We start from the raw sequence: 12,797 nt of genomic DNA on the forward strand, positions 1-12,797 counted from the left end.
TTTTTGTTTTTTTTTTTTTTAAGCCTTTTTCTGGTGCAATATTATTGTTTTTACAGTAAATAATAGAGTGGAGGGAATTGTGGGCCTGCAGAGGCTGACAACACAGCTGCCCAAGAGCTAAACAACCCCAGGCCAGGCTCTGGGGCTGTGGTATCAACAAAGAGGAGCCTGTGATTAGGAGGGGCGGGAGGAGGTCTTTGTGTGGAGTCTACCCACCTGGCCCCTGCCCCATCCCCACCCTGGCTAGCCTAAGGAAAACTGTTTATCTGTATCTGACACTAGCGGGCACTGGGCCCGAGGCAGCGACCATGACAGCTGCTGCTGTCATCATCAGTCACTGGAAATCAAGACGCGTCAGCTGCCGTGGTCAATGCTGATGCGCAATCTGACAGGTTCTAGGATCACCTGGGACGTGAGTCTCTGGCCGTGCCTGTGAGGGATTTTCCTGATGAGGTTCATTGAGGTGGGAAGAACCACCTTAACGTGTCTGGGTGGCACTATCCCGAGAGTTGGATCCCAGACTGAAGAAAAAGGGAGCAAAGGGGGACCCGCATCCGGGATTCTGTTCTCCTTGGCTGTGCCTACAATGTGACCAGCTGCTTCAAGCTCCCGTGGTCTTCACTTCTACATCATGACTGACTGTACACTCAGACTTTAAGCCAAAGTAAACCCATCTTCAAGTCTCGGGGTATTTTATCACAGAGACAGGAAAGTAACTAAGAAACCAGCTCTGGCTCTGGCTCTGCTGTGACTCACAGCGCAGATTTGGTCAAGTGGCTGGATCTCTAAGCCTTAGTTTATTCACCTGTAAAATGGGAATGATCAAAAGTTATGACTGTTAGGTAATAGCCTCACATCATGAGGAATCGAGTCAGGCTGTAAGGGACAATAGCTCCTAGTCATGAAGAATGGCTTAACCCCAGCCTGACCATTCAGGTCCACCTGCAGAAACTATATGCCCAAGTATCAAAAACAACCCACTCTGCTCCCAGTAAACCACATAAAATAGTTGTAACTTCCTGGTAGCTAGCTATGTATATGTATATGTACACACACATACACACACACACACACACACACACACACACACACGCACGCACGCACGCACACACGCACACACACACAGTCCCCTCCCCAGCTCCTCTAAATGACTCAAACTTCATCCCACAGAAAAGTTAAGGCCCTTGGCTGATCCAATAAAGCAGTCACCCTTTTCTGTAGTTAACATCATGTACTTTATTGACTGGACTGTTTCCCCAGCCCCACCACCTGGGCTCTTGACCCACTGTCTGATTCCAAGCGAATCCCTTCCCTGTCTGGGTTCCACTCTCGGGAGAGCGCGGTAGAGATTTCCCTGTGCCTCAAGCTCTGATTTCTTTCCTTCTAAGTGGCAAATCAAAAATGCCTTGAAGAACACCATAATGATGACAGCTGTCACTCACTTATGGAGTGCCTGTGGTGTGCCAGGCACAGTACGTTACATGCATGGAATGCTCTCCCTACAATTGCCCGGATTAACCCCAAATACTGCAGGACCCCAAGGATCAGCTTCACGTGTCCATCTCCTCATTTACATTCCCCAAAAACCTAAACGGGGTTTTCACCCTCAACACTATTGACATTTTGGACGAGATAATTACTTGTCACTGGACACTGTCCCTGCACTGCAAGGAGTTTGGCTGTCCCTGGCCTCTACCTCTTAATGCCAGCAGCACCCACCAGCAGCAGCCAGTTGTCTCCTAGGAAAGGAAATAACCCCTGTTGAGAACACTAACATGACATATGTGATCCTGCCACATCGCTTCAAATGCCACCGACACCATCTCCGTAAGGGCAACTTTCAGATTCATACCAGCAGCCTGCACCCTTCCCTCAGTCCTTTGCTCATCCATCCAGCTTCCTGGTGGTGAGTGCCACCGGCACGTTTAATGGCGTCTCAAAGTCATTGTGTCTGATGTACAGCTCCTGATCAATGACACCCCCCAGGTCAGCTCCCCCCCCCAACTCTGCTGCTGTGGGCTCCTTTGCAGTATGACAGCCCCATCCGTCCAGTTGCTCAAGCAAAACACCTTGGAGCATCCTGGTGTTTCTCTATTTCTTTCTTCCTCGCCCCCCTAGCAGATCTATCAGCAGATGCTACTGACTCCAGAACCAACCGGACTGAGCAACTTGTCATCACGGCCATCGTGGTCACTTCTACTCAGCTTCTGGCTACCATCACTGGCTGCAATAGCTTCGAGAGCCTCCCCATGGGGCTCCTTCAGGAACCTTTGCCCTCTGTCAGAGTTCAGCTCTCTGTTGGCTGTGATAAACGCCAAGACCAAAAGCGGCTTGGGGAAGAAAAACATTTATTTGGCTTACACTTCCACATCATGGTCCATCATTCGGGGAAGCCAGGGCAGGAGCTCAAGGCAGGAACTGAAGCAGAGACCATGGAGGAACACTGCTTGCTGGTGCTCTCTCATGGCTTGCTCAGTCTGCTTTCTGATAAAACCTAAGACCACCTGCCTAAAGGCTGCCACCCACAGTGGGCTGGGCCCTCCCATATCAATCATTAATCAAGAAGATGCCACACGGTCATGCTCACAGGACAATCTGATATAGGCGTTCCCTCCACGGAGGACCCCTCTTCCTCAATGTTTGTGTCCAGTTGATAAAAACTAGCCAGCGTCCCCTCCTACAGTCACCTCTCCACGAAATATCCAGAGCAGACCTTCTGAACACCAGTCGCCCATGCTCACTCCTGCTCTCCAGGCCCCTGCCACCACTCCCCCAGCCCTCAGCTCACTCGCCTCTGAATCTGACATTCCCAGCTCTGCTTAGACATCCTCTCACAGGTCTCCTCCCTGTTCCTGCCTCCAGGCCTTTGCACTCAATAGTCTGCCTGACTGGACTGCTCCTTCCCTTGCTGTTCCCCTACAGCACGCCACCTAGCTCCCCCTCACCTCCTGCATGACTCTGCTCAAATGCCACCATCTCAGTAAGACAGTCCTTCAGCTTTTTATAAATAACAACCCTCCGCCCCTCCCCATCCCCCGCCCTGATTTATTCCTCCTCACACACTTATCACCATCTGACAGACTATATATTCCACTTGTTTACTTATTTATCATCTGCCTCCTTCTGCCAGGACATGAGCTCCCTGCAGAGTCTTAAGAAGATTCAAACAATGATGGCCTCTGTCTGGGGTGCAGCCATGTATCCCTAGAAACTGTGGCATTACCTGGCACATAATAGACACTCAATAAACATCCATTGCCTCAATCTTCACGCTACCCCCTAGAGTAGAGATTAGTATTGTTTCCACTTATAAAACAAGAAGACTGACTGAAGCTCTCAGTGGGTACATCACCCAATCCAGACCATCAGCTAGAAGGCAATCACCATGGGGACACTGACCCACCACCCAAGTATCTCTCTCCCAAAGTCTGGTATTAAACTAGATTTTAGATGGCCCACAAATCAGCTTTTAATAACACTTAAGAATATGAATTGCAGGCTGTCAAGATGGCTCAGTAGGTTAAAAAAAAAAAACACACTTGCTGTCAAACCTGAGGACCTGAGTTTGATCCCCAGGACCCACATGGTGGAAGGAGAGAACAGACCCCAATAAGTTATCCTCCAAATTCCACACATACACTGTGGCAAGCACATGCCTACACATACACATAAGTAAATATACATAAGTAAATAAATTTAGAATGCTGGGAAGAGGAAGGGCAGAATCAGGAGTTGCCAGCCAGACACTGAGGAAGCAAGATGAGAATGCTATTCTGAGAAAAGGTACCAAGCCACGTGGCTAAACATAAATAAGAATTGTGGGTTAATTTAAGTGTAAGAACTAGTTAGTAATAAGCCTGAGCTACTGGCCGAGCATTTATAATTAATATAAGCCTCTGTGTGGTAATTTGGGAAGCAGCTGCGGGGTACTTGGAAGTTGCACTTTGTTTATACCAAAAGCACTGGGCAATTTGAGAAATAGGACTTCATCAAAATCTAAAACATTGGCTCTCAATCTATACAAAGACAATGATCCCTACTGGGAGAAATACCTACAGATTATACATCCATTGATACATTAATAATGTGTTCTAGATACATCTAGTATCTAGAATGCAAAAAGAAGTCTCAAAACTCAACAGGGGAAAATAAGTAATTCTACTAAGAAATTAGCAATGATATGAACAGGCAATCCAGTGAAGAGCACAGGCAGTGGCGGTCATGTGTGGAAAGATGTTCAACGACACTAGACATTAAGGAAATGCAAATTAAGACCATGACGGGAGGGAGGGGCTGGAAGGAGGGCTCAGCTGCTAAGAGCAATTGCTGCTCTTGTAGGGGTCCTGGGGTTCCGTCCCCAGCAACCTGTGATTCACAACCCTGTAACTCCAGCTCCAAGGGGAAACTGACACCCTCTCCTGGCCTCCTTCACACATAAGTACACATACCACACACACACACACACACACACACACACACACACACACACTTGAAAACAAAATAAATATTCTTAAAACTTGTATGAAATATTGTTCCTAATGGTCAAAAAACCATAAACAACCCAGGAATCTGTCCCCTGGTGAGTGGACAAAAGAAACAGAGTTACACAACACAACGAAAGGGGATACAGTAACCACAACTCGCTACAGAAGGAATAAGGCCAAATAAAGAAGTCACCGTAGAAGACTACAAACCATCATCCATGGTTCTATAATAGAAAACATCTACAGAGTAAATCGAGACAGAGGGAAAGTAGATTCATGTTTGCTTAGGGCTTTAGGATTGGGTGACTGTGAAATGGTGTAAGGGTCCCACTTAGGGGGATGACACGTTCCAAAATCAATCATATCAATAGCTGTTCAACTCCAGAGATACTGAAAGCCTCTAAACTGTATATGTATGAATGCAGATCATATTGCAATAAATCTGTTACCAGAAAAAAAATCCAAAAAAAGCAGTTCCAAAAAGGTTATATACTACATGATGTCATTCTGGAGATTACAAAATTCTAGAAATGAAAGACAGATCTCTGGTTACTAAGTGGGGGGATGGAGGAAGAGAGAAATGGATGCAGTTATAAAACAGCAATGTGAATCGTCTGTAGGGATACTGGCTGCTCAGGGTTGAATACACAAACCTACACAGGTGTTAAATTACACAGAACTGAACACACATACAGAGGCACACAAACACAGGAAACTGGGGGGGGGGCTCTGTTATGACATCTGTGGACTCTATGGACATCAATTTTTTTATTAAACATTTTTTTTGGGGGGTGGTTTCGAGACAGGGTTTCTCTGTGTAGCTTTGGTGCCTGTCCTGAATCTCGCTCTATAGACCAGGCTGGCCTCGAACTCACAGAGATCTGCCTGGCTCTGCCTCCCAGGTGCTGGGATTAAAGGCGTGTGCCATCACTGCCCAGCTTGTTAAACATTTTTGTTACATTGTATTTATTTATTTTGCAGGTGTACATGGTGGGTGGGGCACAAGCAGACCACGGCCCGCTTACGGAGGTCAGAGGACATCTTATGAGAGTAGGTTCTCTCCTCCCATCATGTGAATCTCCAGGTCACCAGGCTTGGCAGCAAGCACCTTTACCTACTGAACCATCATATGCCAGCCCCAGATGTCAACCTCTATTGTAAAACCACAGCTGCACAAAATGTAACTATTGAGAAAAACGTGATAGAGGACCCTGTCTTTTCTTACCAGAGCACATGGATCTACATTGACAATTTACATTTGTCACTAAGAAAATTCCAAAATCAACAGCACCCTGACATCACAGAGAACCCAGAGAACCCCGCTCTCCATCCATCTCTCTTCTGATTAGTCTGCTGCAACTGCAGGTGCATCTTGGGTCCTTAGCAACTACTACTTCACCCTCCTAAACAAGAAGAGCTGACTCCAGGCTTAATGCCAGGCCCAGGGAATCCAGACACTAATCCACCACACACAATTTTTAATTGACACTGTTTAAGAAGACAGAATAGAGCCAGGCAGTGGTAGCCCACATCTTTAATCCCAGCACTTGGGAGGCAGAGGCAGGTGGAACTCCGTGAGTTTGAGGCCAGCCTGGGTTACAGAGTGAGTTCCAGGAAAGGTGCAACAAAGCTATACAGAGAAATCCTGTCTCGAAAAACCAAAAAAAAAAAAAAAAAAAAGACAGAATAGGAATTCTGGCCCCCATCTCTGCCACTGACTAGCTGTGTGTTCTTTGCCCCGTCACCTAACATCTCTGCCTCAGTCACCTCATGTGTGAAATGAGTATGACAACAGCACCTCTGTTTGCTAAGCTTTCTGATTTGTTTCCTTGGTTTGCCTTTTTGTTTTGGTTTCGTTTCGGTTTTTCTTTGTCTCCTTTGTTGGTTTTATTTCGTGTTTGGAAACAAGCGATGGAGAAGTTGCCTCCAGGCTGAAAGACTAGCCTCCAGAGTTCCTGACAAATGCATGTGTATCAGGAGACTTTGCTGCCTCCGTGGAACGGGGAACAACCCACCTGCACACTTGGTCCGGCTGAGCAGCGGTGGTCCCGGGCGACCCGTGCCTCCGTCCCCCGGGCGCGTGAGCAGCACACTGATCTCATACTCGGTGTCTGGGTCAAGATGCCACAGCTTGTAGGTCTGCAGGTTGACCGCGTGCACCTCGGCCCACGGGCCCCGTGCCATGCGGTACTCGATCTCCTTGCGCACGATCGGCCCGTCGCCAATGATGGAGTTCGTGTTGAGCTGGATGATGAGGTAGGTGGGGCCTGCACGCAGCAGCTGTGGGGGCGCGATGGGGGTGGGAGGCTCTGCGAGGACATGCAGAAGAGGAGGAGCCTACTGATGCCACCACCTGGCCCCAGAACTCCCATAGCTCAGCCACACTGACTCGACTCCGAACTCCCAAGCCCAGACCTGGGGGACCCCAGCACACTCGCTGGGTTAGTACCTGAAAAGCGCAACTAGACAGAGCCTCATTCCTTGTGCCCTCCTCCGACAAGACCAGCCCCTCCCTCAGTGACGCTGTTCCCTTCACAGGTCCATCAGTTCAAGTCACAGCCAGAGTCTAACTCTACACCCCATTCTGCTCCCATCACGAGACCCTCCCTGTCCTCCCAGGCCACTCAAACTGCTACCAAACCCTCAACTAAACCTGTTCTGGGACCCCCACCTCTAAGGAGCTACTTTCAGGCACAGCCCTGCGGATTTCACCCTGTCCTACCCCCGCGGCCACAGCCTTCTTCAAGGCCATTCCGCTGACCTTTGACGATGAGCTCTGCGAAGTTGGAGACACCAGCCCCGCGTGGGGCCTGAGACACACAGCGGTACAGATCCTGCTCTGCTCGGCCTACGGAGGCCAGCGGGAAAGTGGCCAGGAAGCGGCGGTGGCTGATATGCCGCACCCCGGCCGCAGGCACCAACACCCCACTCTGCCGCTGAAGAGAAAGAGGGATGGGAGAGTCAGGGAGCCTTCCAGCCTGGCAGCATACGTGAGTCCCTACTGACCCGGGGGCTTTTGAGGATGCAGGAACTGCCCTCCACCCTGGGGTGAAGGGGAATCCAAACAGGGCAGAAGCGCAGCCTGGCAAGACACAGTGTATAGATGTTGGGGCGTGACTCAGAACCCCAAAGGGGAACCAAGCCTAGGAGAAATGCCCTGCCCTCTGCCACCTTCCTGGGCCAAGTCTACCCGGGACGCCCTCACCTGGAGAAGGAAGCGCTCTGCCTCTGCGGCTCTGCCTGCTGCCATGCATTGGAAGGATGCATTCTGGCCCGCATTGACCTCCACATCTCCGAGGCGGGAGAAGTGAGGGGCCTTCGCTGTGGGAAAACAGGCAGAGCCCCAGCATGAGCTGGGCCTGCATGCCCTGCAGGCAGGAGCCAAGGCTACCCTCATCCTTGTGTCCGAGCGGACTGGGACTCACCACAGGGGTAGCTGAAGAGCAAGATGTCATCTAAGCCTATGTAGCCCTTGTGGTCTGGGGAGATGAGGGCCTCAAACAGCACCTGGGGGAAGTGGGAAGCCAACTGTCAGAGTGACAGACCTCCAGCCCAGCCCGGGCCCCAACCCCACCCTCCTCTACCTCAACAGATGCCAACCCGGCTGACACAGACCCTCACCACCAAGCCAGCTGGTGCAGGGGTGTGGGCAGAGATAGCAAAGGCAAGGTCAAGGCTAGAAGATCATTCCAACCCAGACAATCCCGCAAAGCAGTAGAATCCTTCTGGTCAGAATCTCCAGTTGGGTACTGCTCCAACTCACCTGCAATGCCGGCCCCCCTATTAACAATGACCCCTGAAACTCTACCCACACTGACCCCAGACTAACTCCAAACATAGAACCCTGGTTGCTGATGTTGGTCAGGTAACTGATGCTCGTCGGGTATTCATTCCGACCTAGTCTGACCTCAGGATGACCTGCCCCTGCACTTACGTCCAAACCCAAACTGACCATTGACTAAAAATCCAGCCCACCTGATACTCATTGGGCCAGAAGGTGCTGACAGCCAGCTCGGCCTGGTGCCACTGCCGGCCGTGGGATCCAGTCATGTTCCACACAGCGCTGCCCAGGGGGCCCCCATTCACACGCACATAGACGCCCAGGGTGCCCGGGCTGTGCCCATCCCGGCTGTACAGGAAGTAGCTGAACTGCACACAGTGGGTGTCATTCTCACTCAGGGTCTGGAACACGATGTGAGCCCTCTGGCCTGGAGCATGCTGGGAAGCATTGACCATCAAGTAGGCACCTGGAGAGAGAAAAGGAAGAGGCAAGGAGACCTTAGAGGAGACCAAGATCACACTGAGAAGGGACAGAAATGAAGGACCCACCAGGAATCGAGGGTTCGGGATCGGAGTTTTGAATTCTGATCGGAGCTCTGGTCACACGGGGTAGATCTCTTCCCTCCCCAGAGTCTGCTTCCCAAAGGAGAGGGCTAAGACAGTAGAAAATACAACCTCAACCTTGTCAAAGCCCCTATGGCCCCTCACCATCCACGGGTCACCAGTGCCCCCAGCTCGGTGCTGTCCTGGGAGATAAGGATTAGGTCATGCTTCTCCTGGGAGCCTGGCAGAGGGCGGGTCCCTTGAGGTCAACGCTTCCAAAGCCTCAGACACTTCCCTGTGCTGGGTACTTCCCTCTGGCTCTGATCAATTCATAAAGTCTGAGACAATCTTGCTACCAGCCTGCCGTGCCTCGGGCCTTGGCTGTGTCCTCAGACAGGCTCTGAGCCCAAGCTTGATGACTATGCAGGGCAGACTGATGGAAGGATTAACTTCCTTTCCCGCCCTCACCAGATTCCAACACAAACACCCCAGGGCCCAACCTGAAGATCCTCGACCTGTTATGGAGGTGGTGGGGAACGCCTCAGGACCTGGCTGGGGGCTGTGGCTTCCCTTGGGGTACTGGGAGGAGGGTGCAGCTGCCAAGGAGAGACCCAAAGCCACCCTCGCACAGCTCTGCCTCCTCCTCCCAGGCTTGGTTGACAGCACATTCTGAGCCTGCTCAGGAGTGCTCCTGGGGAACTCAGCTCGAGGGACCTCATTCATCTCCGTGAGCCTGGAGCCCTGTGAAGGCGGCTGCTGCCTACCTAGGTCCTGCAGGGGTAGGGAATGAACTTCCGGGTCCCTATCGCCACTGGAACCCTAGAAGGGGCACATCCTAGCCAGACACTTCCTAGCCAGCTCCTGTGGAGTCTCCTCTCCTCTAAGGTGGCTTCCTCGTCTAATGTGACCCCTTCTTGCCTCCTCTTCCTCTGTTCCCAGCCACCACTCCCTCCACCCCCCACTCCTCACCCCCCCCCCATCATGCACTCCTCCATCCCCATGGCTCTCTTTTCTCCCTCCTGCTCTCCTCTAGGAATAATTTCCCTTGTTTCGTCTCCATCCACCTGTACTTCCCCTAGGCTGACTGTATACCAAGCTCACCCCTCCTCCCAGACCTAGATCACCAAGGAAGAGCGAGACACAAAGTGGGCAGGTCCGGAAAACATGAATCTAAGCCAGAACTCTTTTTTGGGGGGGCAGAGAGGGCAAGAGGGGTGATTTAAAGACAGGGTTTCTCTGTGTAACCGCTATGGCTGTCCTGGAATTTGCTTTGTAGACCAAGTTGGCCTCGAACTCAGAGATCCGCCTGCCTCTGCCTCCTGAGTGCTGGGATTAAAGGCGTGCGCCACCCTTAAGTTAAAACTTTTATATCTACTTATACCTGAGTACCTATTAAAACCTGGGTTGAACAGCTGGGTCTAGGGTGCACAGAGGTTGCACAGAGGTCATGCAGAGCCCCTGCAGGGTGGGTACCTTTATATATGTCTCTCAAACAAGCTAAACAGTGATACCTCTAGAGCAGACATAGACAAGGACCAAAGACCCTGAAGAGACAGACTGAGCATGCCCAGAATGACACAGACGGGCAATGACCAGACTGGGCGAGAGGGCCATGACAGAAGCAGAGTCCACTTCCAGAGCCCAGCCAACCAACCAGCCAGGCCCTGAGAGACCTCTCACCTAAGGCCCACCTCTAAGCTGCCACTTCCCTGACCTGCTCTTGCCAGCAGACGCCATCTTGGTCATGCTGTGAGCTAAATAGCCAAGGCCCTGGGCCACCTCTATAACAGGACACAGGGGAGGGAGAGTCTGGCTGGCTGTCCTGAGGTTCCCTCACAATCTGTCCTGCCACACAGGCCCATCAGTAACGAAGTGGCTCATTTGGCCTCTGTCTCTCTAACCCTTCTCTTTTTTCCTTTTAAAAAGATTTACCTGCCTCTGCCTCCCAAATGCTGGGATTAAAGAGTGTGCCACTATGCCCAGCTAAAAAGATTTTTTTTTAAATTTTATGTGTCTGGGTGTTTGCCTACATGTCCGTGTACCACATTATGTGCAATTTCCTGAAGAGGTCATCAGAAGGCATTGGATCCCCTGGAACTGGAGCTGGTGGTGAGCTGCCATGTGGTGCTGGGAATTGAACTCGGGTCCTCTGAAAGAGCAGTCAGTGCTCTTCACCTCTGAGCTCCCTCTTGAATTCCCTGTTCTTTTTTCTTTCCTTCCAGTTTTATTTTGAGGGCAGTATCTCACCGAGGAGCCCAGGCTGACCTCAAACTTCTGACCCTCCTGCCCTAGCTTCGCGTTTACTCTTAATTCTCAGTTGATTCTGCACCCAGTGAGGATGGCTGCTAATTGCCAGGCCCTCCAATAGCCTCAACAGTACCAATTATACAACTGACCCGCTGGGTGCCACCTCTGTGCCCTGTGATATGGGCTACTGGCCTCCCACGTCACGGTCAAGACAACAACGGCTCAGAGCTGGCTGGATGATGGGCCCGGGATTTGAACCCATGTCTATATGATTCTGGAATGAATGTTCTCAAGGCTATCGTCTGATTAGGAGACCAATACCAGAATCTACATCTAGCCTCCTGATACCCAGTCTAGTAATCAAGTTACCCAGAATGCCTGGTGTGGAAGTAGGGACAGAGTAAGGCTGAATTTGGGAAGGGCCCAGGACTCCCAAGAAGAGGGCAGAGACCCCATTTCACTTCTCCTCAGTGTCTTCAAGTCCCAGAAAGAGCAGGAGACCCTGAGGGGAAACTAGGGAAGGCCTGGGAGGAGAAAAATAATGGTGATGGAGGGCAGGCTCACCGTGGGGCAGGTCCGCAGGGGCCCGGGTGCCAGGGTGGATCCGCACTTGTTCCCACTGGAAGTCATCGTACTGAGCCTGGCTGTACTCACAGGGCACGACTGGGTCACTCGGCTCCTCGAAGGTGCAGCCAGCTGTGAGGGCAGGGCCTGATTAGCTGAGCCCAGGCAAGGCCACTGACCAGGAGGACTCCAATGGAGCCCTTCAGGTTCCCCCCACTGTCCCCTCCTCCCGTGCAGGCCACGCTCTCCCCTCCTTCTCATGGCTCCCTCCAACTAACAAAGTTCTTCCCCTCCTCCACCCCAACACCCTCCCCTCACCGTCCCTTACCAACACCAAGACTTTCCACTGCCCATTCCCCCACCTCATCCCAGGATCCCCAACAGCTCGATCATCCAACAAGACCCTCCTTAATAAAACCAGCCGTCATTATCATTGTAGAAATCAACCTACAAGATCAGCACTAGATTCATCCTGTTTACTGGCTGGGAAATGGAGCCCAGCATAGCAAGATGCTAAGCACCAAATGCAGAATGCCATCTCCTATGTCAGGTGATAACCTGAGAGACACCAAGGGGATTCGGCCACTGCCCAAAGTCAATCAACTTAGATCTCTGTCCCCGGGAATATGACAGCATGTGGTCCTGTGTGGACTGAACACATATGTGACTGTATTAATTCTGGTGACCAGAGACCAAGATTAATAATCTGGATGACAGAGAAGTGAAGGAGGGACCTGAGAGGCGTGTGAACCCCTCAGTTGGTAGTGAGGTCCATTGTACCTCAGCTGGTTCATCAGCGCCTGGAGTTGGTACCAAATAAACCCAAGCCGCCTGGTTCAGGAAGGGATTTGAGCTGGGCCTTGCACCCACTCCCCAGCCATAGATAGGATCTGCAGCCCCAGCAAACTGAACAGTGTTGACAGAACTGGCAGGAAATCAGGCCAGGCCTGTCCTGTTTGCCTGTCAGACCCATTTGACAGATGAGGTGACCAAGGCTCTGAGAAACAAAGGTATTTGCCCATGGTACAGCACAGTAGCTCAGTGGTGGACGCTGGAGACTTGGGACAGACTTGGGATTGTATCTTGACTTTGCCATTTGCCATCCCTAGCAACTTTGGGCAAGTTGCTTCCTCTTTTTGAGCCTCAGTTTCCCCACCCACACATGGGATTGTTGAAAAT

General features: G+C 51.3%; 1 protein-coding gene across 7 annotated transcripts in view; it reads right to left on the minus strand.

The window, feature by feature from the left end:
* The window catches only part of Ptpru (protein tyrosine phosphatase receptor type U), a 76,241-nt gene that overhangs the window by 48,732 nt on the left and 14,712 nt on the right, over positions 1 to 12,797 (minus strand). For all 7 annotated transcript variants that reach the window (XM_015994446.3, XM_006975566.4, XM_015994445.3 and 4 more), the window contains exons 2-7: positions 11,619 to 11,750; positions 8,460 to 8,731; positions 7,910 to 7,991; positions 7,690 to 7,805; positions 7,246 to 7,420; positions 6,500 to 6,793 (exon numbers count right to left, since the gene is read on the minus strand). In XM_015994446.3, the coding sequence (XP_015849932.2) occupies positions 6,500 to 6,793; positions 7,246 to 7,420; positions 7,690 to 7,805; positions 7,910 to 7,991; positions 8,460 to 8,731; positions 11,619 to 11,750 (1,071 nt within the window). The remainder of the gene's footprint in view (positions 1 to 6,499; positions 6,794 to 7,245; positions 7,421 to 7,689; positions 7,806 to 7,909; positions 7,992 to 8,459; positions 8,732 to 11,618; positions 11,751 to 12,797) is intronic.

The sequence above is a fragment of the Peromyscus maniculatus genome, chromosome 2 (genome assembly GCF_049852395.1).
Source record: "Peromyscus maniculatus bairdii isolate BWxNUB_F1_BW_parent chromosome 2, HU_Pman_BW_mat_3.1, whole genome shotgun sequence".
Taxonomy (NCBI): Eukaryota; Metazoa; Chordata; class Mammalia; order Rodentia; family Cricetidae; genus Peromyscus; species Peromyscus maniculatus.